The 26348-nt window shown below is 34.3% G+C and overlaps 1 protein-coding gene and 1 long non-coding RNA gene across 3 annotated transcripts in view; one reads left to right on the forward strand and one right to left on the reverse strand.

Annotated features, from left to right (window-relative positions):
* Window positions 1-26348, reverse strand: part of LOC136037794 (patched domain-containing protein 3-like) — a 130317-nt gene that overhangs the window by 62652 nt on the left and 41317 nt on the right. For both annotated transcript variants that reach the window (XM_065720627.1, XM_065720628.1), the window contains exons 5-6: window positions 16426-16549; window positions 8618-8724 (exon numbers count right to left, since the gene is read on the reverse strand). In XM_065720627.1, the coding sequence (XP_065576699.1) occupies window positions 8618-8724; window positions 16426-16549 (231 nt within the window). The remainder of the gene's footprint in view (window positions 1-8617; window positions 8725-16425; window positions 16550-26348) is intronic.
* LOC136037795 (uncharacterized) lies at window positions 9245-25610 on the forward strand. Its single transcript, XR_010620039.1, has 2 exons — window positions 9245-9780; window positions 25209-25610. It is a non-coding gene; the product is annotated as an uncharacterized LOC136037795 (long non-coding RNA).

The following is a 26348-nucleotide window of genomic DNA, read 5'->3' on the forward strand; positions in this document are numbered from 1 at the left end:
GGGAAACCCTGGAGAATATTTTATGCGAGTACCTGGCAGTTTGTTAAGTGAGAACTATTGCTTTTGAGTAATTCGTTGGCTTTCTAAAGAGTCTCGCAAACAACTTGTGTCTTTTTTTTGTCAGTTGTCATTATCTCTTTCTTTCGTCATTATTTCTGTATTTGCCGAATACAGTCGAGGTACTTAAAGCAACATGGTTTAAACTGCAAATTTGCTTATATTTTTCTTGTAGTTGTTTCAAATTACGGATCTGTTAGAGCAGTACCACATTTAGATAACTTCGAAGACCACACTGCCTTTCCATGACGAAAGTATAACAGTTCAAAATAGGGATGAAACCTTTTAATTGACAGTGAGCAGATATAAAAAATGTTAACTGAATATTTCGAATACATATACAGTGTTCATCATCAGCAGTAAAACACTGTATATATGTTCGAAATATTCAGTTAAAATTTTTTATATCTGTTCACTGTCAATTAAAAAGTTTCATCCCTATTTTGAACTGTTATACTTTAGTGTTGCTACGCTGAACAGTTAGTATAAATAAGCAAAACTAATTGACTCAAATTGGTAGCGTCTGCCACCTGTAGACCTTCATCAATTCTTTTGTGCAAGATGGGCTTTTACCCTTTTTTGATTTTTTTTTTACATTTTTCGAAATATGAATTTGGCGATATCCGGCGTTTACCCCTCAGAAAATATCCCCCCATTTATCCCCCAGAAAATACCCCCGGAAAATCCTCCCATTGAGCCCCCGGTAAATACCCCCAGGAAAATCCCCCCATGGAAAATAAGGCTTAACAAATTTGAGAATTTTATTTAAGCTTTTTTCTGTAGGGGGAAGGAATTTCGTAACTTGTGTATTATACGCCACTCACTCAAGTTTACGCTGTATGAAACTCGAGAACAAACCGAAATCTTCGTTGGTTTCTTTCAGCTTAGCGTGAAACAAGACAAAGACAAGTGACAGAATAGATGGGAAATATATAATTTGGGCTATATATTTGCACATAAGGGGGTGGGAGTTTTTGGATAGTTTATCAGAAAACAGTTATTACTTCATAATATGCAGAATAACTGTACCTAACACATTTTGCATGCAGACCCACTATACTTTACCCTCCTCCCTAATGTGCAAATACATAGCCTAAATTTTTTTCTAAAGTAACGAAAAAACTAACGAAGAAATCAGTTTGTTCTCAAGTTTTATACATCGTAAACTTGAGTGAGTGGCATATAATACACAAGTACCGGAATTTTTCACGGAGAGCCAGAATTCCCGGTATTATTTAAAACGATCAGAAATTAAATTTAAAGAAAAAAACGCAGTTTTTCAACTGAAAGTAAGGACCAAAATCGAAACTTAAAACGAACAGAAATTATTAAGTATATGAAAGGTGTTGCACCTTCCACATAACCTTGCTCTTTACGCTAAAATTTTGGCTTTTTGTCCTAATTCTTTAAGAACGATTCCTGAAACACATTGACCGTTTAATTAGAATAATAAGCTTTGTTTGAAAAATCTATAAGAAAACTTTAGCGTAAAGAGCGAGATCTTGAGGAGGAGGCAACCCCTTCCATATTCGTAATAATTTCTGCTCGTTTTAAGGTTTTTTAAGGTAAAGTACAGCGGGTCTGCATGCAAAATGTGTTAGGTACAATTATTCCGCATATTGTGAAGTAAGAATTGTTTTCTGACTTCGAACTGTCCAAATACTACCCCTTACGTGCCAATATATTAGCCTAAATCATATATTTTCAAGTATCCTGTCACTTGTCTTTGTCTAGTCTCACTCTAAGCTGAAAGAAACAAGCAAAAAAAATAAAAAAATAAAAACGGTTTGTTCTCTAGTTTTACACGGCATAAACTTGATTGAGTGGCGGATAATACACAATTACCAAAATTCCTTTCCCCTACGGAAAATAAAAAAAAAAACAAAAATCAAATAAAATTCTCAAATTTGGAAAGCTCTCTTTTACGCGGGAGGGAGATTTTTCTCGGGCGGTATTTCCCGGCGGCTATTTTCCACGGGGGGGGGGGGTATTTTCCCGGGGGTATGAATATTTTCCGCGGTGATATTTTCGGGGGTATTTTCAAGGGGGTAAACACCAGGGGGGAGGTAAATGCCTAGAAACCAAATTTGGTACTTGTAGAAACCAGAAACTGCATACGGATATATTTTTAATTAAAAACTGAATTTGCACCTTTTATTATTGTTTTAAGAAGTACTTATAAAAGTTTCTGCTAAATCGATTAAAGCGATTTGTTGCAATTTTCACTGTCCTTGGTATTTCAAAAGTTCTTTTTTTGTATGACTGTTTTTGGCTAAGTAAATAGTCTATATAAACATTAAATAATTCGATTCAATTGTATTAGTATAAAATGGTTGATTGTTTGCCAACAGTATGGGTTTTCCATGGGTATGGGTATTTCCAGTTTTTTTTTCTCTTTGCCAGGATCGTTCCACACATGTTTCAAATAAGATATATAAAAGTCTTGACCCTCATTCCAAATTCTATGTATCTTCATCCACATTTTTTAAAGAAACCTTACTCATCCCTCCCATTGAAATTCTCTTATCGTGACAAAGCAGTTTTGGGTATAACCATCTTCTTTCTTTGAAATTGTAGGTTAATTTGGTCACGCGACAGCCATTTGTAATTCGGCTCATTTTGACATCAGAATGGTCAAAACTTTCAAAGTTCTAAATATATGTTTTTCTGGCGTGTTCTGCATTGTTACAACGGATCTTTTCAACCACAAAAACGTACAGATTATCTAGTAGTAATCTATAGGCGAACCTTCAATCTTTCACGCGGGCTGACTTTTACTATGGCTTAATTGGGCTGCAAGCAACCAAAAGTTCTCAAGGCACATAGCATAAATTTGTAAATGAAGGAAAAATAACTTAATGATACACAAGGACATAGTTAAGAAGCTATTTATGAAAAGGGGTCAATATTAGTCTATGGCCTTAATTTTAAATCCATGCCTCATAAACAGAGCTTCTACTATCCCTGAAATTTTTGGGGTTTCCCCAATTTCCCCAATTAAAAAATGGACTCCCCAAAGTCTCCTTCTAAATTAATATACTGACGAAAATTGACAGTTCGTATCTTGTATAAAAACTAGCTTCTTTACAAGCATTAAATCTCAAGCATTAAATGTATATCTCAAATATTTTACAACGTTTTTAGAATTCTACATGATGGTCCCTTAGGAGAAGAAAAATTCCACAGGTGGTCTGCATATGATAAAAGGCTAATTTATAAGTCATTCTAAACTAATGCACCGGACATGATACCGCCAACTCTTACTATATAATTATTATTCTCTAAAAAACTCAAGCAAGCAAAGTTTTCAGTAGAACACTAGCCTTTAGAATTCTACAAATATTGGGGATGACCACGAGTCAGTTTATTTGAGCTAGTTTTGTAGATTAATTTTGCTTAATCTGCGAATTTCGCAATTTTTGTTCCTTTAAACGTTCAAATTCACTCTTTACTTTCGTAGGGAAAGCTCTGTAGCTTTAAACTAATTTTTTGCTCCTCTTTTGTAATGCGCACATTAAAGTAAAAAAAAGGCAAGGAATACGGCATTAGACTTTACAGTTACTACCGGCGGTGCTGATCTCCGTTTCTTGGCACTTCAGCCAGGAAGTGCAATGAGGGGCTGGGGGTTAACCATCCTGAGTTTTTGCGCACCCTTCCTGCTTACCTTCCCCAGATTCCTCCAGGTACCCATTTAGAGCTAGGTCAACTCTTGCTGAGCTTTTAGAGAGTCACGCCACTGACCCCTGCCCCAAACCAAATGATTGGGTACACTAGGATTCGAACCCTCGCCCACCTGGACAAACAAATCCAGCGCACCAATCCACTCGGCTAAGACAGCCGCATATTAAACCTTACAAAAAGGTTGCTGTCTAACTTGATCAATGAAATTAAAGTAGTCGGCATGGGTCTTTATTAAATGTACGTTTTACCTGCTACCTCAACTTCCTCCCTCAAACTTTCCCATGAAATATGTGAAACTTCGTCAAATAAATAAAGTCTGAGGAGTGTATTATCACAGGCATCTTTGAGAAGTCGCAGATAAATATTCAGCTAATCTAATGTTATATTACATAAATAAAGAATTTTTTTCACTAGGCAGTTTTTTTCAGGATGCATTTTTTGAAACTTACTAAGAGTAGCACGAGGGGAATAGTAAACCACAGATTAAAGATTTTTGACCTTAGTTTTACTGTTGACGAAGTTATAATGATTCCATATAATGATACAATATTATTCTTCCCAACCTTTCTGCTCCATAAATGGCGTCAAAAAATATCATTCTTGGTGCCATAAGGCACTATATGATAGAAACATTTTGATCGATTTCTAAGAAGCACGTGGATATTAGCAATAGGTCTCAAATTAGCTGCTAAGCCTCTCTAAAAAATTAGGTTAGTCGGCTAGCCATGCGAAAAGGGGATCTTCCTTATTTTGAAGATGGGAGAGGGAGGGATTTCTAGGGTTTCGGACCATGAAAAATCAATTGGGTATTTAGGATTTCCATACTCGGCAATTTGACCTTCTTTGGGGAAAAAATGAAGTTTTATGGTACTAAATGACAGACATGGTAGTGTTACATCCTGTTGCATCATATCGTTTGTTGCTTTAAAAGAGTGCTAGATATTGCGATTGCCGTTTAAATACACCCACCCTCAATATTCTACAACATTTGTTTTGATACGATTAACCCCTGAGAAAAGAAAGAAAAAAAAAAAGAAAGATACATATCAGCGTTACCCAAACAAAAATTGGATTGGCCTTGTTGTTCAAGGTTGAGGACTGTAATTCTGCTGAATAGGGTTTCCAACTTTTTAAATGCAATTTCTTTTTTTTTACTTCGATCTGCCACCATTTTCAAGGGTTTCCAGCTCTTTTTTAAAATCCGCAAAGATTCGTTTTCGCTATAGCCTTTTTCTACTGAGTCAAACTTTTATAATAATCATCTCTGAATCACCTTAAACGATACATTTTTTTTTCACTTTACAGTTTTTTTTTCTGAACGCGCTATTAAACTTTTGGTTACACCTATTGCTGCAACCATGATAAGGAATGATTTCTTAAGAAATTTGACTTGTTATAAATAAGAACGTAATTTGAGAGCTAGATCGTACTACACTGGAGTGATTCTTAAAAAGGAAAAAGAAAAGATAAGAGCTCCAACGTATTCCTTTACCATTATATTGTAAAGTAAAGTAAGTAAGTAAGACGGCACTAGACCCTTAAGGTCGAAATCGGCGGTGCTGATCTCCGTTTCATGGCCCTTCAGCCAGGGCCCCCAACCCCCAATGGGGGGTTGGGGGCCAGCCATCCTGTGCTTTCACACACCCTTCCTGCTTATCTTCCCCTAACTTTTCCAGGCACCCATTTAGAGCTGGGTCGACTCATGCTCAGCTTACAGAGTCACGCCACTGACCCCCGTCCCAAACTAAATAACTGGTTACAACTGGGATTGAACCCGTGCCCCTTGGACACAGAATTCCCACGCCAGCGCGCCAACCAGTCAGCCAGGACAGCTCTGATCCAGTCTATTGACTATTCTAGGATTAACAGCAACTGCATGGTCACGAAAATCAGCATTTCTCTCTTTGCAGTCATCGTGTCACTGTGTCGCTGTGACTGTGAACAGTCACTGTGAACTGTTCCACTTGTCTGACTGGATTAATCCGTTTGTTAAATTGACGCAAAATATCATTTGACAAAAAAAAATATCTACTACAAAATTTGCACCTAGAAGATTTTTTTAATCAGTGTGTTCGATTTGTTTCATTGACATGATTGACGAAATAAAAAGAAAAACAAAAAACAAACAGAAGAACGCAAACACAAGTGACGATCCAGATGAGTGACGAACCGTGACGAATCATTTAAATTCATAAAATGAAGTGACTGAGCAGTAAAAAATATTAAGAAGAAGCAAATAATTCCGCTACAATATCAAAACTTATGAGATGTAAAAGGGGATTATCTCAAGTTATCTTTCGCTTCAAGCATAAAAAGTGGGGCATTGTCATGGCGAAGGTTTATTAATTATGTAGATATTAATTTTATTAAAATGTCATAAAAAAAAATCAACGCCACTTTTGCAGGTAATTTACTTCAATGGGGCAGTGCTTCTTGTGAAGTACGGGGAAGGGGATACAAAACCTTTGAAGCTTTGAAGAAAAATCAATTCCAAAATTTCTGAGGGGGAGACAAAATATTACATTAGCAAACAAAAAAAATATGTTAAAAACACCTTTTGTGCTATCATCCTTTACAAGGGCGTGTCCAGTTTTTTTTTTTGAGGGGGGTATCACAAAAAAAATTCAGAAAACACATCACAAATTTGTTTATATGCATTTTTGGTACGTTTTTACGAGTTGGACAACAGTTTAGGGGGGAGAGAAACCTTCTAGATATGGCATTGATCCTCTTGGATGACTTGGGGACACGTAGTGACTTCTCCCGCCTATCATTATTAGTAAATAAATATGTAAATCGCGCTCTGTGTCAGATTCATAAGATTTAGCAGGGATGTTAGATACCCCCCTCCCACTTGCAAACGTCACTGATTTAATGTGCGGTTGGCATGTGTATTCACTATTACTGACTAAGTGGGCGGAGTAACCAGGACTAAGTCATCAAACGAAGATGATATTGAACCTGTGTGGATGAGTTTTTCGAAATTATTATTGTTAGACTGCACTTCTCATAGGTTGAAGCCACTACCTGGCAGATCTGGAAGTTAACTGACCAATGCTCAACAATGGATTTAGATCGGTCCTGTTGGCTAAATAAACCTTTTATCAGACAACTTGGAAACGCTGGATGACACAATTCATATAGCACTTTTTGATTTCGTGAAGCCATGTCAGTAGGATTTCCTTTATTTTCCCTCAAGAGTGTTAAATAGTGTTTCAGTGATTTTCACCCAAATTGCCACATGCAACCAGTGAGCAACAGAAACTCCCTAAATGTGCCACAATAATGTCGCTAAAATATATAAATAAAACTCGAAACGCAGCGACAAGGCAAAGTAAGCTTTTATCATTTTTTTTTTAAGTTTTAAACAGTAAATATATATATATATATATATATATATATATATATATATATATATATATATATAGTAAGTTTATGGGGTAGCTTAGTAGGAGAGAAGTGTAGCACTGTGGAAGGGGTAACTGGAAGGGGTAACTATAATAATAACAAACAAGACGGAGAGGCAGCCATCCAAACTGCTAGGGAGATGAAGTATTTCAATAATTGGTGGTAGATTCTCAAAATTTCATCTCTTATGCATGAAATACTCGAATTTAATTTTTTTTTAATATTGTAACGTTTTAAATTTATTTGTTTATAATTGTAGGTCGTACATATATCTTTCTCTTATAATATAAAATATATATTTCTTTTTAATATAAAAAGCTAATACCATTTTGAAGAAAGGATGTGATACAAAAAAAAAAGAAGAAAGTTTGTGCAGTAGCTTAAGCCCAGTCTACCAGACATCTTCATTTCCCACATTTAAATATGTTGGGCTTGAACACTAGTACTACACAATTTCGCAAAAAGATATCCTTTCCTTCTTGTAGTGAATATGTTACGGTGAAAGACCAAAACTGGTAAATGTTACATAAGTGGCATAGAACGGCAGTAAACGCAATTTTTCCATGGTGCAGTATTGTCAGCTACTTAGAAAGGTCATTAGAACTTCAATTTTCGTTTGAATGAGCCACACTCGTATTTTCTGAGACCACTTGTTTAATACAATTAGCTCTGGAGAAAAAAAAGCAAACAACAAAAAACACACATCTGTGGTTTTTTTTCTGAGCAAAAATGTGCCTAGCTAGCCCATTGCACGTTGCTGCGATACCAAAAGAAAGGTAATTCCAGGAAAATCCCCCACGGATTCTTTTTCTCTGCTTGGACTAACTCAGCTTTTCCAGTCAGCTTTATATATGAACTCGCTTTATTAACTACTAAATTACAAAAACTATAAATACACACAACCGCCCTGGGGAAGGATCAAACAGCCTGATGTTGGACGGCTGCAATCCTCTGATTCTCAACCTAATTCAATAAAAAAAAACAGAAATTAAAGAAGGACAAAACACTCTCACTCAATTACCACTTAATACCAGAATATACATAAATAAAGGCTAACAATAATTATATATATATATATATATATATATATATATATATATATAAATTATCTCCCCAATCCCAATAAGGTTTGATGGTAAAAGTTGAAGTTAGGTTAGGTCGGGTTAGTTTGGGTAACACATCTCAGAAATGGGCTAAAAACCTAACCCTACCTGTCACTATCAAACCTTGCATAAAACTGAAAAAGATGAATGGACAAGCTGACTAAATTTAAGGAGAAAAAAAAAGTAATTTCGGACATTCACCAGTGAATGTCGGTATTTACAGTAACTAATATACATGAATAGAAGGGATAGTCAATCGGTGTTGAGCGTGTGTTCTATATAAATATGCAATATATTTATGTGCTTCTAGGTATACTGACAGCAAGCAAGGTTGAGCACTGTACAATTTTACCAAAATATGTTCTTACCTTCTAGTTGTGAGTACATGAATCGAGACTCCAGGAGGGACGGTCAAATTAGTGTTAAGTGTGTGTTCGATAAAGTCCAGTTCCCATTGATCAAGAATGGACGTATTCTGAAAAACAAAATAGTTTTCATTTATTCTCTATTTGTTTAGAAAAAAAAATTCAACCATCTCAGCACACTATTTTCATATTTTACCTTTGTACGAAACCTCAAGAAGTTGGTATAAAAATTAAATCTTTGATTCAGACAAAAATACCCTTAGGGCCCAATCACAACGTTATTTTATTAATAACGAGATTTAGCTAGCCTTAATTTGAGCCAATCAGATTCTTTACAGAATTGTCTGATTGACTAAAAAAAAAAAAATCCTACAAATATTATTGGCTTATATTAGCACTAGCTAAATTTCAGCAGTCGTAAAATATCATTATGAATGGGCCTTTATCCAGTGTTTCATAGGATAGAGGTTGCTTTACAATTAAATTCAAAACTATCCAAAGGGAAGGAAAATATGGAGTAGAAGAAAAAAAGATTTGAGAGCATTTAGTAAAGTACAGGTTAAGTAAAGTTTCAATAAAGTAAAGATAACAGTCATACTATTACTCAACGATATGAAGTAGAGGCGGGAAGTCAAATTTTTAGTGATTTTTAATTGTCCTCATGAGGAGTTTGGTCAAATTTGCTCATGAAAATTATTTTTTGACGTTTTTGAACCAGAAATCCCGTATTTTGCATCTACAACTACAAAAAAAAGTCAATTGACACTAAAACGAGACATAAACACAATACAATACGAAAAAAACTGCGGAAAAAAGACTAACAGCCAAATAATATCCTTTTGCCATTTATCCTAGTTTTTTCAATTCTTAGCACAATTTTTTGAAAATTTCTTTTCCCGTTTCTGATTTTCTTAGAAATCTTCTAGGTATGATCTGTCTATTCACGAAAACATATTTTGGCAAGGCGGACTTTGAAAATTCGGTCGACAAGTAATTGGCCCAATCAGTTGATAAGTTTGGTTGAAATGTACAACGAATAAAACTTTTCTTTAGTCATCAGATACGATTTACCGTATAAAGATTCCTTTAGGTATGAGATAAGAAAATATATATGAAAATCAAAACAACTTTTTGGAGCAATAAAAATGGAAAACATCAAGACTTAGGTAAGTAACCTTCTGTCAGGGAAAATCCAAAAGCATAGCCAATAATAAGAATGATAAACTGTGAGATAGGATGTGAATTCCCCCTAAAAAGGTATTAATAGTCTTATGATGCGGGCAAACTTTAAGGAAATATTACCGTTTTGTAAAACCCTTACGGTATGGGCTTGAAGCAGTGTCATAAGATTAATCATAGGTAAACATGATACTTTTTTTCCTCAAAACTCTGAAAACCCCAAATGTGCTTATTATCCAGATAAAATCGATTATAATAAGCTTCAGTATCTAGTGGATATTTTGATATTATTGCATTAGCTAGGCATTTTATTTAGAGGCGCTGGCGTCAATATGGAGGGGGGACAGGTCAGGGCGCAGTTTCCATGCAGATTTTCTGCCCCCCCCCCCTCACATAGATTGTGAAATATACGTTTTTAGAGTATTTTAATTGGAAATAACTTCTTTGGTATTTTCAAAGAAAAAATTGCATCCGCCTTTATTTTTTGAAAAACCCATTTAACACCACTATCTACATTTTTGCAACTTGACGCCACTGACTTTCGTCGCAGAAATAAAATTATCTTGTTTTTTTATAATTAAAAAATCCAAATTAAAAATTAATTTTTTAAAATTAATTACGATAATCGCTAATAAATAGGACATTTTGTTTTAATAATAAAGATGTCTGCTATTGAAGTAAATAAGCAGTCACACTTTCAGGGATGACGCAGAGTTTTTGAGTTTGGAGCGGGAATATAAAGAATATGCCGACAAAATCGTTCAGTGTGCCTACAAACAAAGTTCACGGCGTCCAAGTTCCAATGTTCTGTTACAGCTTGTCCCCCCCCCCAGCTGTACCCTTACAGACTTGTTTACATAAAATAAACAGTCACAATAAGCCTCAGATTTTACAAAAAAAGGCATTAGAAAGAGAATAAAGCTGTTAAATCCCAAGGACATCAAACATAAAATTGTTAGCCTCTTTGGACCTATTCTGGGTCTATTCATTCCTGAAAAATACGATTTTCTACGGTCCTATCTTTTCGTTCACTCACGGTAATGGATATTTTAGGGCAATACCACAATTTCGTCAGGGCTGCCAAACTAAACTGCGAAAACTGCTAATGCCACTACTACTGCAAACAACTCATCGCAGTACCAAGCCGACTGAGGCCAACACATCTACGAAAGTTCATCCTCCATCCCATTCTACTCAAAGCCCCCTCTTTACACCCTCCCATGAAGTTCCCGTTTCCTCTAAATATTTCCTTACGACATCTTCCCTTCCCCACCAAGCACAACCTGCTTTTGTTTAGCCCTAGACGGGTGGCCGAAAAGGACAGTCTTTGGTGATCTGTCAACTTTTGTCCACATAATGTGCCCTAACCTAGCCATCAGTAGTGTAGGCTTTTAAGGATCCACGACAAAGGTATCCTTCGAGTCCCAGTCCCGACACTTTGTAAGCTTGTTCAAGACGCAGGTGTCTGGATTGGGAATGTTTTTTCTGGATTGGGGATGTTGCAATTGGGAATGTTTTCTAAGAGATGCAGGTGCTAATCACTTTAAAAACCTAAGAGCGCCAGGACTTCTTTAATTCGGGATTACCGTGGTTGTTACGTAATGACTGAGGGGCAAACGTGGGATGTGAGCCAATCTTACCCGTTGGTGTTGCCTAATAAAGGGACAAAACGTGACTGCTACGTAATGGCGGTGCACACGTGAGATGTCACGTGTTCAAATCCTGAAGAAAAAAAAATCTCTTAAAGTATTATGTAGCACCGACACGTGTACCATCATTACAAAACATTCCACGTGTGCACTGTCATTGCCTAACATACTACATGTGCCCCCATCATTATTTAACACCCACGTGTGCCCCCCGTCAGTATGTAACATACACTTGTGAGATTGTGTCACATCACACGTGTGCACCGTCATTACGTAACACCCCACGTGTGCGCTGCCATTACGTTACATCTTACGTGTGCACCACCATTACGTAACGCCCGCGTGTGCACCGCCATTACACAACAATCATGTGTAAGACTGTGTCAAACTCCAAGTGTGCCCCCCCCGTCAGTACGTAACAAACTTAGTAATCCTGAAGTAAAGAAGCCCTGGCCCTTGTAGGTTTTTTAAGTAATTAAAACCTTCATCTCTTAGAAAAAATTTCCTAAGACGTAACATGCACCTACATTTCTTAGAAAACATCCACTAGGTTGTAGACATCCGCGTCTTGTAAAAGCTTAAAAAAGTGTCGGGACTGGGATTCGAAGGTATACCTGTGTCGTGGATCTTTAAAAGCCTATACTGCTGCCATTTCAGCCTTTTGTTCATTATAGACCTAGATAGGCAATGTCCCTCGAAAATATTTAGCAAATATGAACCATTTTTCGGAACGACCATTCTTCAGAATAATATTTGCCACTCTCATCACTGCAACTTCCAGCATTCCAATCTTGGTTTGCAAACTTATCTTCCATTCTTCCAAACTTTTTTAACTGTGAAAAAACACCCTGAGGCTTGACTATTCTACTTCTAACATCTTCACTGCTCCCACCGTCTTTACTAATAATGGTACCTTGGTAGGTGACCCAACCTGACCAATCTTTCCGTTACCCAATGTCAGGTGAATACCACGGTTTCCTTACCCAATGGTAGGTGAACCTATCAACTTGATTGGTCTTTTCATTACCCAAAATCATCTATGGTTTTACTTTCTTCAGCATATAAAATGAAATGAAATTAATATTTTTTGCAGAAAAAAAATGTCTTTATTTTCTCGAGAAAAGTTCGATCCAGAAAGATAAGTCTGCAAACCAAGATTATAATATTGGAAGCTACAGTGATGACAGTGGTCAAATATGGCTCTGAAGCATGGACGCTCCGAAAAGCAGATGAAAATTTACTAGATGTTTTCCAGAGAAATTGCCTACGGATTGTTCTGGGTACCCGGCTGACTGACCGTATTTCAAACAGTAGGTTGTACGAAAAATGTGGTTCAATTCCGCTTTCTAGGGCTATAATGACAGAAAGGTAGAGATGGCTAGGCCACGTTCTGCGGATGAAGGATGACAGATTGCCGAAGAATGTCCTTTTTGACCAGCCATCTGGGGCTACACGGAAAGCAGGTCGTCCTTGTCTGGGTTGGGAGGATGTCATAAATAAAGATTTAAAGGAAATGGGAGCTTCCTGGGAGGATGTAAAGAGGGAGGCTTTAAATAGATTAGGTTGGAGGAGGAGCGTGCGTGGCTGTGTTGGCCTCAGGCGGCTTGGTGCTGCAGTGAGTTATTATTAGTAGTAGTAATGATAAAAGTGATATTTTGACCAAATGTTATTATTATAAAATACTAATTGACAAATTTAGTAATTTTACGAATTTATGAAAAATATCGAAAACTATTATTTAAAAAAATACTGCAAAAGTTCTGCATCACTTCTGCGTTTATTTTTTTTAATTAATCAGATCAATTGATACTATTATCACATTTTATCTTAGATTTTAGCTTTCAAAATAATAATGCTAACATAATTTTCACAAAAATACTACACTCACAAAAGTATAAAATATTTATAATAATAGGTCTATTGTTAAGAAATCAGTCAAACTTAACTAGTTTATGAATAAATCATGAAAGGATTTGCTTCACACTCTACTGCGCATGTGGCAGAGTGTCAAGCGGAACTCATTTTGACAATAAATTTAACTTGTAATGAGGTCTTTTTCTTTCTTAGCATTTGCAGAATTTTTAAAAGTGTAATTTGATGAGACCTCTTTTTCTTGCATTATATAAACAGTGGCGTAAATTCACAAAAATTCAAGGAGTTGTACAAAATATATTTCTGAAATATAAGAAGGAGCGCGTATTTATCGTTTTTTTCAATTTGTTCAATGAAAATACGAAAAATGCATTTTTCAATGGTAATACCCCCAAAAAGGGGAGGGGAGGTTCCATACGCGCCTGTGCCTTAAATTGACGCCACTATCTAGGATCTAATATATCAATTGTATATTTTCTTTCGCAATTCCAATTATTTTTTTTGGAAACGTATTAATTTTATACTCTTATGTTATTTAATTATTTTCGAATTTTTTAATTTTTCAATTTTAATTTCGGGTCAGTTAATGGAACAGACGACAAGCCATTACTTGACAAGTTTTTATTTAATATTTAATTATTTAAGTATTAAGTTTATTTAATAATTTTTTCCTTATATAAATGGCAGTGATTCAAGTAATAGCTTCTTACTGGGAAATATTTGAAAATACTATTATTGATGATTCTACAACCAAATCTGAATAAACAGAAATTGGAGAAAACAATGTGAATGTGTCTCAACAATTAAATTATAATTTCATTTAAAAGATGTGGAATCTTGGACTCTTCCGAGTGATAGATACCTTTATGCAAAAGTGAAAACAAAACGATTGGATGGAACAAATAAGCGAAATAATGACGAAGCTATTTAAGAAATAATGGATTTAGTTTGTTCAGAAATGAGAAATATATTATCAATAGAAAATGTATTGAAAGTATTGGCTCTGTAGGTAGCCTATAACAACTACTGTTAGAAATTTATTAGAATTTTCAGATGACTTATTATATTCTTTAATATAATAACTTATTATATAACTTATTATATAAATACACATAACTTATTTACTTTAACTTATTTACTTATATACTTTAACTTATTATATAAATTTATTAGAATTTTCAGTCGAAGTGCAGCTACTAATACGTTTTGGTAATTATTTTGGTATTTGATAAAACCCAAATTTGGTATTTAATAATAGGTTTTGGTAATTATTTTGGTATTTGATAAAACCCAATCCGTTGTTTCCTTTAAAGCAGATAACGAGTCTGAAAGCACTTTTACAACCTGTTGCAGCGGCTGTTGGAACCATTACAACAAAACGAAATAACGCTTTTAAAGGTTGTTTATTTAAAAGATTGAACACAACAAAAGAAAGTCACGTGGTTAATATGTATTTACCATAATCACGATTATTTGGATCTTTTCAAGAGATTTATTCTTTTGTCAGAGGCGTTACACATCAAATTATATCAAAAAGAAATAATTTTTCCATTACGATTGTAAAATCTGGAGCTCAAAAATTTTAAAGTACATGTAATCCATTTATCTTGGATGTTACCAGTATTACATCCAAGTTTACCCATAGCGACTCAATTAGAAGCTGGATTAACAAAGAAGGCGGAACAATTAAAAGCTGGATTAGGAAAGGGCAGCTTATTTGAATTAAGATGGGAAGCGTGTAATACCTATAAAAGTGATAATAAAACAGAAAAAGAAATAATATGGAGGGTAGTCAGTGAATGCTATAACACAACTAAAATTTGTGTTGTGTCACGGAAATCTGAAAAAGATAACAGTTATACGTAAAATAATATGGTATTTGACCACATGAACATTGATAGAATTGAAGTGAGAGCATATGGATTTAAATATTCACGAGAAGATTTTAAATGTGATTTCAGTGATACTAATGAAGATTATTCTAACGCTTATAAACAGTTTTTACAGTTAGGGTATAAACATAAAACAGTAGAACAATTGTAAGTAACAATGATTTTAAAACAGTATATCCTTTGTATTTTATTGATGTTTCAAAGCATAAATCGAACAATCATCGAAGTGGATCAGCTGCTGATATAGATATTAAACTTTTATTAGATCCAGTACCTGCTATTCTTTATAATATTTACTGCGTTATAATTTCAAAGACAAAGCAATCATTAAGTCACTGATAGTAAATCATATGTTAATATTTAGACATTTGAACGAAATACACTATTAAAGCAATGAAAGGTGAAAATCGTTATCATTATTGATTTTAAAATTGAAATGTCTTGATCTATTTTCACCTAAGCATTTTGATTCTAAAGCAGCTGATCTTGAAAATAAAATTAAAAAAATGGATAAACGTATGATTTTCAAGGTTATAGAAAGAAAAGAAAAAATAATAACAATTTATTTAAATATTTATATCAAACTGTCCACTAAACATTAGATCATATTAAATTCTTTCATTTTGTCAGAAGTATAGAAAAAATGGAATATAATTAAACTCTTTTTCACAAATTCATCAAATTCTTATTTCACAATACCTTTTTTTTTTCTTAAAGCTCAGGACGGGAAATTGAAAATATGTTCGAGATTTTCATTTAAAATGGCGTGAATTCAATTGAAAATGTCGTAAACTGAAGTGGTGATCTAGGTCGGGCCTAGAACCCATGTTAACATTGTGAAAAAGTATAGAAATGAGACCAAGTTTGATTTCCAATGACCTGTTTTCATTTTGAATGTAGGAATAGATAATGTTCAAAATGTGCAATATTTGATGTTAAAATGATGTAAAATGGTCTGAAAATGACGTAAATTGGTGGGGTGATGTGTGTGGGGTAGAATCGGCAATTGCTATACTACTCCCCCCTCAAATATGGAATAGTTTTTTTACGATTTAATTTTGAATGTTGCTCCTTACTTTCATTAGAAAAACATGTTTTTTATTAAATAAACAATAAAAATATAGCATTTTCTTATAGAGTATCTAGATGCCAAAGCGTCTGTTGTTCATTCCTGAATAGTAATATCACTAAAAGTGTATAAGCCGAATAAAGTAAATACCTCTTTATCATTTGATAGAAACCAACTCATCACTGTAGTTTTTACTCCTTGAAGATATCCATTCTTGTCTCGGTTGAACCCGGAGAGTAGAACAGAAAGAGATTCCATTTCATCGGCATATTTGCTGTGGAAGATTAAATAATCAGATCAGCAATATTGAACAATTATTAGCAAAAGCCAAAGAGCTTGCATAACATTAGTAACATAATTAACAATAATTATATGAAACTATTCACATTAAATTGCTATTCATTATATCAATCATTTATTTTATTTTGTTTACATTACTATTAATTGTATTAATTATATTACAATAACATTCAGACATCAATAACATAATGGCATACACATACTGAATAAAAATGGAATTAATTTTTGAAATTTTATTTTATTTACCCAAGGCTCTTTCAAAACTTTATAATTTTTATACATCTTAAAAAATAGTGCATTTATTAGAGCATTAATGCTTATTGCTGTTTTTTATTTAGCACCAGGATTAATATCTTTTCTTTCTTTTTGGCACCCTTATCTGTAGTTGGGTTCTTTCCAGTCATTATTGTTTTGCTAGGAGAGTTGTTTAACCGTTGTCTAATTCTTGCACCTTGACCCAGAGACACCAAAGAAGACGACGGGGTTCCCCACAGATTCCTTCTCTCTGGATTTTGAAAAATCTCTTTTAGTATCTTCTTTGAAAAACGTCAATTTTAGTACTCTCATTGAAAAAATCGGCAAAACCAAAAAACTGTCCCCCTAGATGTTAAACAAAATTTTCATCCCCCCCCCACACACAGAGGCTCTGAATTAGTGATACTGTCTAGAAAAAAGTAAAGAGCAAGCGGATTCGAAACGTATGCTTATGAATACTTTTCCAAGATGTTTTTTAGGAAAGTCTTAACCGTCATATATGTTTATATATATATATATATATATATATATATATATATATATATATATATATATATATATATATATATATATATATGTATATATGTATATATATATATATATATATATATATATATATATATATATATATATATATATATATATATATATATATATATATATATATATATATATATATATATAAATATATATATATATCACATTTTTCTAATGATTGCCCTTGAGCTTTGTTTTTGGTGATTGCAAATACTATATATATATATATATATATATATATATATATATATATATATATATATATATATATATATATATATATATATATATCACATTTTTCTAATGATTGCCCTTGAGCTTTGTTTTTGGTGATTGCAAATACTAATCGAATTAGGAATTGTAATCTTTTAAATTGAAAAGGCAAATCCGTTGTAATCATGGGAATGCGAGGAATAAGAACAGCCTATACCTCGGAAGGCCCTGTCAAGATTGTTGCCTCTATTAAGTTTTCCATTGTTTTGTTTTTTTACGGCAAGTCGCGTACCGTTGTAAAGCTTTGGTGGGTTAATATTTCGCAACTTGATTATTGTTACGCATATTTTTAGATTTAGCACATGTGGTGGAAACCGTGGGAAATCCAGCGAATTTTAAAATTCTGATGGATAGTTAACCGCTTCATTTGATTCCAGAACTGTGTCAACTGAAGCATTCATTTCGTCCGCAGGTGTTGATCTAGGACACGCCCTCGTTGACGTAAAGCCACAAGCCTGGTTTCGTGTTGCTCTGGTGATTCCTCGACATGCCATCTTTTTTTACAATTTCTATCAGCTGCAAGCCTGGTTTCGCGTTGCTCTGGCGGCTCCTCGACACGCCTTCGTTGACATAAATTGGACATTCCTAATCTAGCCTTTTCTCTTTGAGCCGCAAGCCTTTGTGCAGTTTCCTCCTTAATTGGGTGAGCTCAAGCTTCTACAGTAAGGATTTCCCCGATATCCAGTTTGATTGAATCAACCCCTTAAAGTGAGTAAATTCGATAACTTTGAAGACCACACTGCCTTTCCAAGACGAAAGTAAAACAGTTCAAAATAGGGATGATGCCTTTTTATTGACAGTGAATAGATATAAAATTATTTAACTGGATACAGTGAACACATATCCAGTGTTCATCATCAGCAGAGTTTTACTGCTGATGATAAACACTGTATATGTGTTCGAAATATCCAGTTAAATATTTTTATATCTATTCACTGTCAATAAAAAGGTATTATCCCTATTTTGAACTGTTTTACTTTTGTGACTAAAGTCTGCATAAAAAAGCTTAAGATGAGCACTAATTTACAATCAACTTCTGGTTCAAAAGCTGATCCAGATTCCTCCTTCAGTAAGTCAGTTCAGATTCGGGAAACTTAATCAACTACCTTACCGCAAGAACTTCCTTAATGTCCAATTTTGTTGAGTCAAACGCTCAAAGGCGAAAAAGTCTGCATAAAAAACCTCAAAATAAACAACTAACCTACATCGTGTTCCGGGCTCAACAGCTACTGCAGTTCCCTCCTTCAGTAAGCCGATTCAGATTCGGGAAACTTAATCATCTACCATACAGAAAGAGCTTCCCCAATGTTCAGTTTTGTTGAGTCAAACGCTCAAAGTGAAAGAAGTCTGCATAAAAAGCTCAAAAAGAATACTACCCTACATCGTGTTCCGGGCTCGAAAGCTGGTGCAGTTCCATCCTCCTGCAGTTCCTGTTGGTGTAGGTCAATTCAATGAAGAATGGATGAGCTTAAGCATCTATAGTTAGCATTTCTACAAATCCAGAACTGTAAATTGTCATTTCTGTTAAGTCGAACCCTTAAAGTGAAAGACGTCTGTAGAAAAAGCGTTCGAAATAACCACTAATCTAAAATGAATTTCTGGTTCAAAAGCTGATGCAGTTTCCTCCTTTTGTGGGCCAATGTGGGTCAATTGGATAAGCATAAGTATCTATTGGGTAAGCAAGGACGTCCCCAATATCCAGTTTTACTGAATCAAACGCTCAAAGTAAAAGAGGTCTGCATAAAAAGCTCAAAATGGCCAGTAATCGAAAACCAGTTCCAGGTTCAAAAGCTGGTGAAATGCCCTCCTTAAATTGACTCAATTAAGTCAAAGTGAAAGAAATATACATACAAAACACTAAAAAAGGAACAATCTAAAACAAATCCCAAGTTCAAAAGCTGGTACAAATTCTTCCTTAATTGAATAAATACGACCATTTTTACTCGAACAATTCTACGTCGGTTCACTCCAAAGAGTATGGGTAACTTATAAGAGAGGTAATTGGTACTATTGTTGACAAAAAAACTATCAACGTTATCTAGCGTTTGGCGATACTTGCTATTTTTTCACTATAATAATTGGAATAAATAACTTAATTAGTGTAGTTGGTAAAATTAGGGCATTAATAAGTGTATGATCTCAGTCTCGTACAGAAAAATGATAACAGACCTTCAAAAATACAAAATGTTGCCAAACGCTAGATGGTATGGTTGCGTTTTTCGTCGACACTAGAGCCAGTTCTCTCTTTTATAAGTTAGCCAAACTCTTCGGTCCACTCCTTAAGTGATTATGATATTATATAAGCGATTACTGGTGATAATTATCTTGAGCATTTTTTTACATTCATGTTTGATAACTAAGTCCAGAGAAACACATTAAAATCGGATAAGAAAGTAGTTTAGATCGGAAAATGAGATTTTAACAAATTGATGACTAAAGCATACGCATGAATGCATTTAGATAGTGAATCAAAACATTCAGAGGCCATTTTGACAAGTCATTAAATCAAACGAAGGAGATAACATAACTTACCTAGGGATTTTTTTTTTTTGATTTTATAGATTATTTTAGATTTTTTTTAGTTCTATTATTTAGTTTCTTGTTTTATATAGGTGAAATATCTGCGTCGTTTTAGTTTGTCTTTTCATTCTACTGGCTGTAATCCCGTTTGTGTTGTTCTTCATCTTCAGATTCTCTATCTCTTTTTATTTTGTTATGGCCGGCAAGTTCGGCTTCAGATCTTTTATTCTAAATTAACAATTTTAAGCATTAATTTGTATATTTAAGGATTACTCTTGTGAACGTAGCGTGCAGGGGCGTATCCACAATTTTTTTTTTTGGGGGGGGGGGGGCATAAAAAAGAATTTTTGTTTGGGGAGGGGCTTACAAAAGCATTTTTTCGAGGGGGAGGAGGTACATAAAAAGTGCATTAAAAATCGGTTTATATTTATTTTTGTTACGTTTTTTACGAGTCGGACTAACATTGTTTTTTTCGGGGGAGGGGGGTGTGAATACGGCCTTGGCAGAGCATTAAGAGGCAATCAAGTTCAGAGACAAGTATCAAGAGATTATGAAAAGGAATAAGTGGACTTTGGTAGAACTATCTTTAAAAGGGAAAATCCATTTTTTTTGCAGTAAGGCTTATTGTGGTGCAGGTTTCACGATAAAGAAGCAGATGCAAAAAGATAAAATAAATGGCAGGAAGGCGAATTCTCAAAATTATAAAAATTGTTAAAATAGAAAAAACTTTCAGATAACAAAAAATACGATATCCCCTTTTTTAACGCGGAAAGCATCCCCCTTAACAACCCTCAACTTTTTTAAAATTTTTGACTGTGTAGATTTGAAAAGCAGGTGTTCCTCCTCAATGAGATGCGAAAAGAACCCTCCTCAGGCAATTTATCTGATAAAAACCAAAAATGTGGCGATAAACAGGCACTATGGGGAAAATAGATTCTTTTGATTTATTCACCCTCCCCTTCCAAAAAAAAAAATCTCAAAATATCACCATTAAGCTTTGACAGATTGGGGCTTTCTAAAACACAAACATTTCTAAAACACAACCCAAAGCGAGAGGAACATCAGACACTATGGGGAAATGAATTTTATAGATATGCTAAATCCCCCTCGAAAAGTTTGTTAAAATATTCTCCTTAAGCTTTAGTTGTGTGGGTCTATGATTATAGTTGCCTTTGTTATCGATAAAATTGATGAAATAGAAACAGAGCAAACTATACTTTTTATTTTACTTTAAGGAAAGGGAAAGTCAGTGTCATGTCACTGATCTTCATGATGATCGTAAAACATTTGTTTAAAAAAAAACAAAAACATTTTCACTACTCGGTACACTAAACCGGATCAATCATAGCAACAGTTGAGTACTACACAAACAATTTTACAACATTTCCAAAACATTCAAGGGCATATAATTGAAAGATCTAAATGAAGAATTTCCGCTAACCCTGTATAAAAGGAAAATAAAAATTGAGAAATCCTGAGATATTTAAAAGTTTATTTAATTAATTATTATTAATTATTAATAATAGTTAATTATTTAATTTAATTAAGAAGAGAAGTTTATTTAATTGATTATTTGAAGCCCTAACAAAATTTAAGCGCAAGCAAGGGGATAGTAAACAAGCAAGACCATATCCAGAGGAGAGGGTTATGGGGCTTGAACCTCCTTGAAATGTTTGTCTGACCCTTAAAAACGTAACGAAAATGAATATAAACAAATTTTTGATGCGTTTTTAAAGTTTTTTGCCCCCCCCCCCCCTCAAACAAAATTCTGTATGCAGCCCTGTATACAACAAATTTCTGATACACAGACTAACTTAAAAGTTATAACCTATCTTATACTAACTATAATATTATCTTTTGCTGCTTACAAAAGGTATTATATATATAAATTTCCTTTCAACTGAGCGCTTAAGGCCTAGCGGAAGTCCAAGCATTTTACTCCCTAGTCAATTCTTATTCAGGGGCGGCAACTCGGTCAAAGACAAAGTTATCAGTTTTCTTCGTTGCTTCAATTAGATATTAAATAAAAAAAACTAGTTTTTTTTAGCTGAAAGTAAGGAGCGACATTAAAACTTAAAACGAACAGAAATTACTCCGTATATGTAATGGGTTGTCCCCTCCGCAGTCCCACGCTCTTTACGCTAAAGTTTGACTCTTTGCCACAATTCTACTTTTTAAAACAATTAAAAACTTTAGTGTAAAGAGCGTGGGACTGCGGAGGGGACAACCCATTACATATACGGAGTAATTTCTGTTCGTTTTAAGTTTTAATGTCGCTCCTTACTTTCAGCTAAAAAAACTAGTTTTTTTTATTTAATTTCTGAACGTTTTTGAATTAATGCATGTTTGATTTTGGCTCTCCACACATAAATTATTGAAATGAAATTAGTATATTAATTTTTTTTTGGCTAAATGGCTTTCTCTTAGTTTTGATCAGACGATTTTGAGAAATAAGGGGTGGGGAAGGAGGCCTAGCTGCCCTCCAATTTTTCGGTTACTTAAAAAGGCTACTACAACTTTTAATATTCAACGAACGTTTTTATTAGTAAAAAATATACGTAACTTAAGAATTAACTTACGTAACAAACTTTTATATTCTTATATTTTTATTTTATATTCTATTTTTATTATGTGTACGAGGGGGTTTGTACCCTCGTTAATACCTCACTCTTTACACTAAATCGTAAGTTTTGTCCCAATTCTTTAAGAATGACCCATGAATCAAAAAGGCCGTAGAATAAATAGTTGAAATCACTAAAAATATTTTAGCATAAAGAGCGAGGTATTTATCTCCTCCTAAATACCTCGCTCTTTATGCTAAAGTATTTTTAGAACCCTTCATATGCGTAATAATCTCTGTTCGTTTTAAATTTCAATGCTATTCCTTACTTTCATTTGAAAAAACGTTTTCATGTTTATTTTTTCATTGTTTTTTTTTTATAGTAATGCTAGAAAATCCTGCGCCCTTTTCATTGAATTTTTATTCCCCCATGACATATTCCTCAAAGGAAAGATCCTCCCACAAAGCCCTCTCCCATCAACCCCACCCCCCAAACCAAAAAATCCCCATGAAAACGTCTGTACACTTCCCAATAACCATTACTATATGTAAACACTGGTCAAAGTTTGTAACTTGCAGCCCCTCCCTCAGGGATTGTGGGGGAGTAAGTCATTCCCAAAGACATAGTTATTATGGTTTTCGACTATGCTGAACAAAATGGCTATCTTAAAATTTTAATCTGTTGACTTTTGGAAAAAAATGAGCATGGGAGGGGGCCTATTTGCCCTCCAATTTTTTGGTCACTTAAAAAGGGCACTAGAACTTTTCAATTCCGTTAGAATGAGCCCTCTCGCGACATTCTAGGACCACTTGGTCGATAAGATGACCCCGGGGAAAAAAAACAAACAAACAAATAAACACGCACCCGTGATTTGTCTTCTGGCAAAAAATACAAAATTCCACATTTTTTAGATAGGAGCTTGAAATTTTTGCTATAGAGTTCTCTGATATACCGAATGAGATAGTGTGATTTTCGTTAAGATTCTGACTTATAGGGGATGTTTCCCCCTTTTTTCCAAAATAGGGCAAATTTTCTCAGGCTCGTAAATTTTGATGACAAAGACTAAATTAATTGAAACTTATATATTTAGAATCAGCGTAAAAATTCGATTCTTTTGATGAATCTTTTAGCATCAAAATTCCGTTTTTTAGAGTTTCGTTTACTATTGAGCCGGGTCGCCCCTTACTACAGTTCCTTACCACGAACTGTTTGAAAAGAAAATAATTCGGTATTTCGGGGCTTCTGACATTATTACTCCTTTGCGGAAGTTAGGCTCAAAATTGAAAAAGGATTATATTTTTTCTCTGGGCCCCTTCCACCTCTTAGTTTGTTTATTTTCCCGTTAGTTTTCACCTGTTTTCGCTTTATAGTTGTGTTATCTCTTGGCAGTTCTTTCGTTAGTTGAGTTATGGTTGTGGTATATATGTTTTATCGCTCGTATAGTTGTGTTATTTTCAAATTATACTCCATAATAGAGAGGCTCCGAACACCCAGCATTGTATATTAAGCTCTTAATTTGACGTTTTTTTCTAACGTGACCACATTCGTCCTGCGCCCTTTTCATTGAATTTTGTTCCCCCATGGCATATTTCTCCAAGGAAAAATCCTCCCACATAGCCCCTTCCCTCAACCCTACCCCCAAAACTAAAAAAATCTTCCTGAAAACCTCTGTACACTTCCCAATAACCATTATTATATGTAAACACTGGTTGAAGTTTGTAACTTGCAACCCCTCCCCCAGGGCCTGTGGGGGAGTAAGTCATCCCCAAAAACATAGTTATTATGATTTTCGACTATGTTAAACAAAATGGCTATCTCAAAATTTTGATCCGTTGACTTTAGGAAAAAAATGAGCGTGGGAGGGGGCCTAGATGCCCTCCAATTTTTTGGTCACTTAAAAAGGGCACTAGAACTTTTCATTTCCGTTAGAATGAGCCCTCTTGCGACATTCTAGGACCACTTGGTCGATACGATGACCCCTGGGGAAAAAAAAAAAACAAAAAAAAAAAACAAACAAATAAACACGCACCCGTGATTTGTCTTCTGGCAAAAAATGCAAAATTCCACATTTTTGTAGATAGGAGCTTGAAACTTCTACAGTAGGGTTCTCTGATACGCTGAATCTGATGGTGTAATTTTCGTTAAGATCCTACGACTTTTAGGGGGTGTTTCCCCCTATTTTCCTAAATAAGGCAAATTTTCTCAGGCTCGTAACTTTTGATGGCTAAGACTAAACTTGATGAAACTTATATATTTAAAATCAGCATTAAAATGCGATTCTTTTGATGTAGCTATTGATATCAAAATTCAATTTTTTAGAGTTTTGGTTACTATTGAGCCGGATCACTCCTTACTACAGTTCGTTACCACGAACTGTTTGAAACATGAGAAGGTTGAACTTAAGGGGTTTCTCATTCAAAATTACGATGAGGCGCAGGTTATCCTTAGCAATTCTTCTTGTAATTATTTATGCAATATATTTTTTAGATATATTTTTTACCTGGCAGTTTGGTGTCTGCACGCTACTTATTCTCCAGACTCTGTTGAAACCGGTTACAACTAACCAATACTTCACTGAATCGCTCAAGAACAATCCGAGTGGTTAGTCCCTTGGTCTAATTTATGCATTCTCAGGCGCTCCGATTACAGCTGCATCTAGTCTTTTGAGGAGAATTTTTGACTTCAAAACACACATGTAAAGTATTTGAAGGTACTGCAGCCAGCAAGTATATATTATAGAAATAAGTTTCTTGTTGTTGAATAGAACATTTTTTGCTCTATTTTTTCATACCCCACAACAACAGTGTCAAGTGTAGCAATCTAAAATGCAAACCCAGAACAGGTTTTATAATTATTTTGGAATTAAAAAAAAATAATTGTCGGCTTTAAGATTTGATTAGAACAAAATATTCACCAGATTTTTTTATATCTGTTAAAATAAAAACCGCCGAAATCATTTATTCAGGAATGCTAGGCAAACTCCAAATGTTTAACATGGGAGGTATAGGAAGATTCCTTAAGAGCCCGTCCTGCCTTAAACATCCCTCTAAGAAAAACATTTCCCATGCGAAAAAGTGATTTTCCTTGTTGCTCGTGATTGTGATTCTTCGATGCGAAGTTTTCGGCTATATTAATTCCAATGGTGCAGTTTTCATTTTGATCTGACACCATTTTCGAGGGTTTTTAGCTTATTTTTCGAAATCCTCATATGCTTGTTTTTGCAATAAACTTTTACCAATATATTTGCCGAAGTGAAAGTTAGCCTATTATTTTTGATTCACCTTCGATTGGCAAATCTTCCTCACTTGACAGATTTTTTTTTTCTTTTTTTCAAAGCGTATTTTAAATTTCTTGTTTCAAGTGAATATTAGATGTAATCAAGAAGAAGATATTCCACAAAAATTTTTATGAGTATATTAATATTTAAAGTTACAAGTACTAACCTACATGAATTATCCTATTTTAAGAATTATCCTAAGGAGAAGCAATAAATGGGTTGTAATCCGTTGTTTAAAAGTAAAAAAAAAAAACCTTGCAGAATCTAACTGTTAAAAAAATTACAACTTTTTTGTACATATTCAAAACATTCAAGGGCATTAATCAATAGAGGAAAAGGAAATTGGACTA

The sequence above is a fragment of the Artemia franciscana genome, chromosome 17 (assembly GCF_032884065.1).
Source record: "Artemia franciscana chromosome 17, ASM3288406v1, whole genome shotgun sequence".
Lineage (NCBI taxonomy): Eukaryota > Metazoa > Arthropoda > Branchiopoda > Anostraca > Artemiidae > Artemia > Artemia franciscana.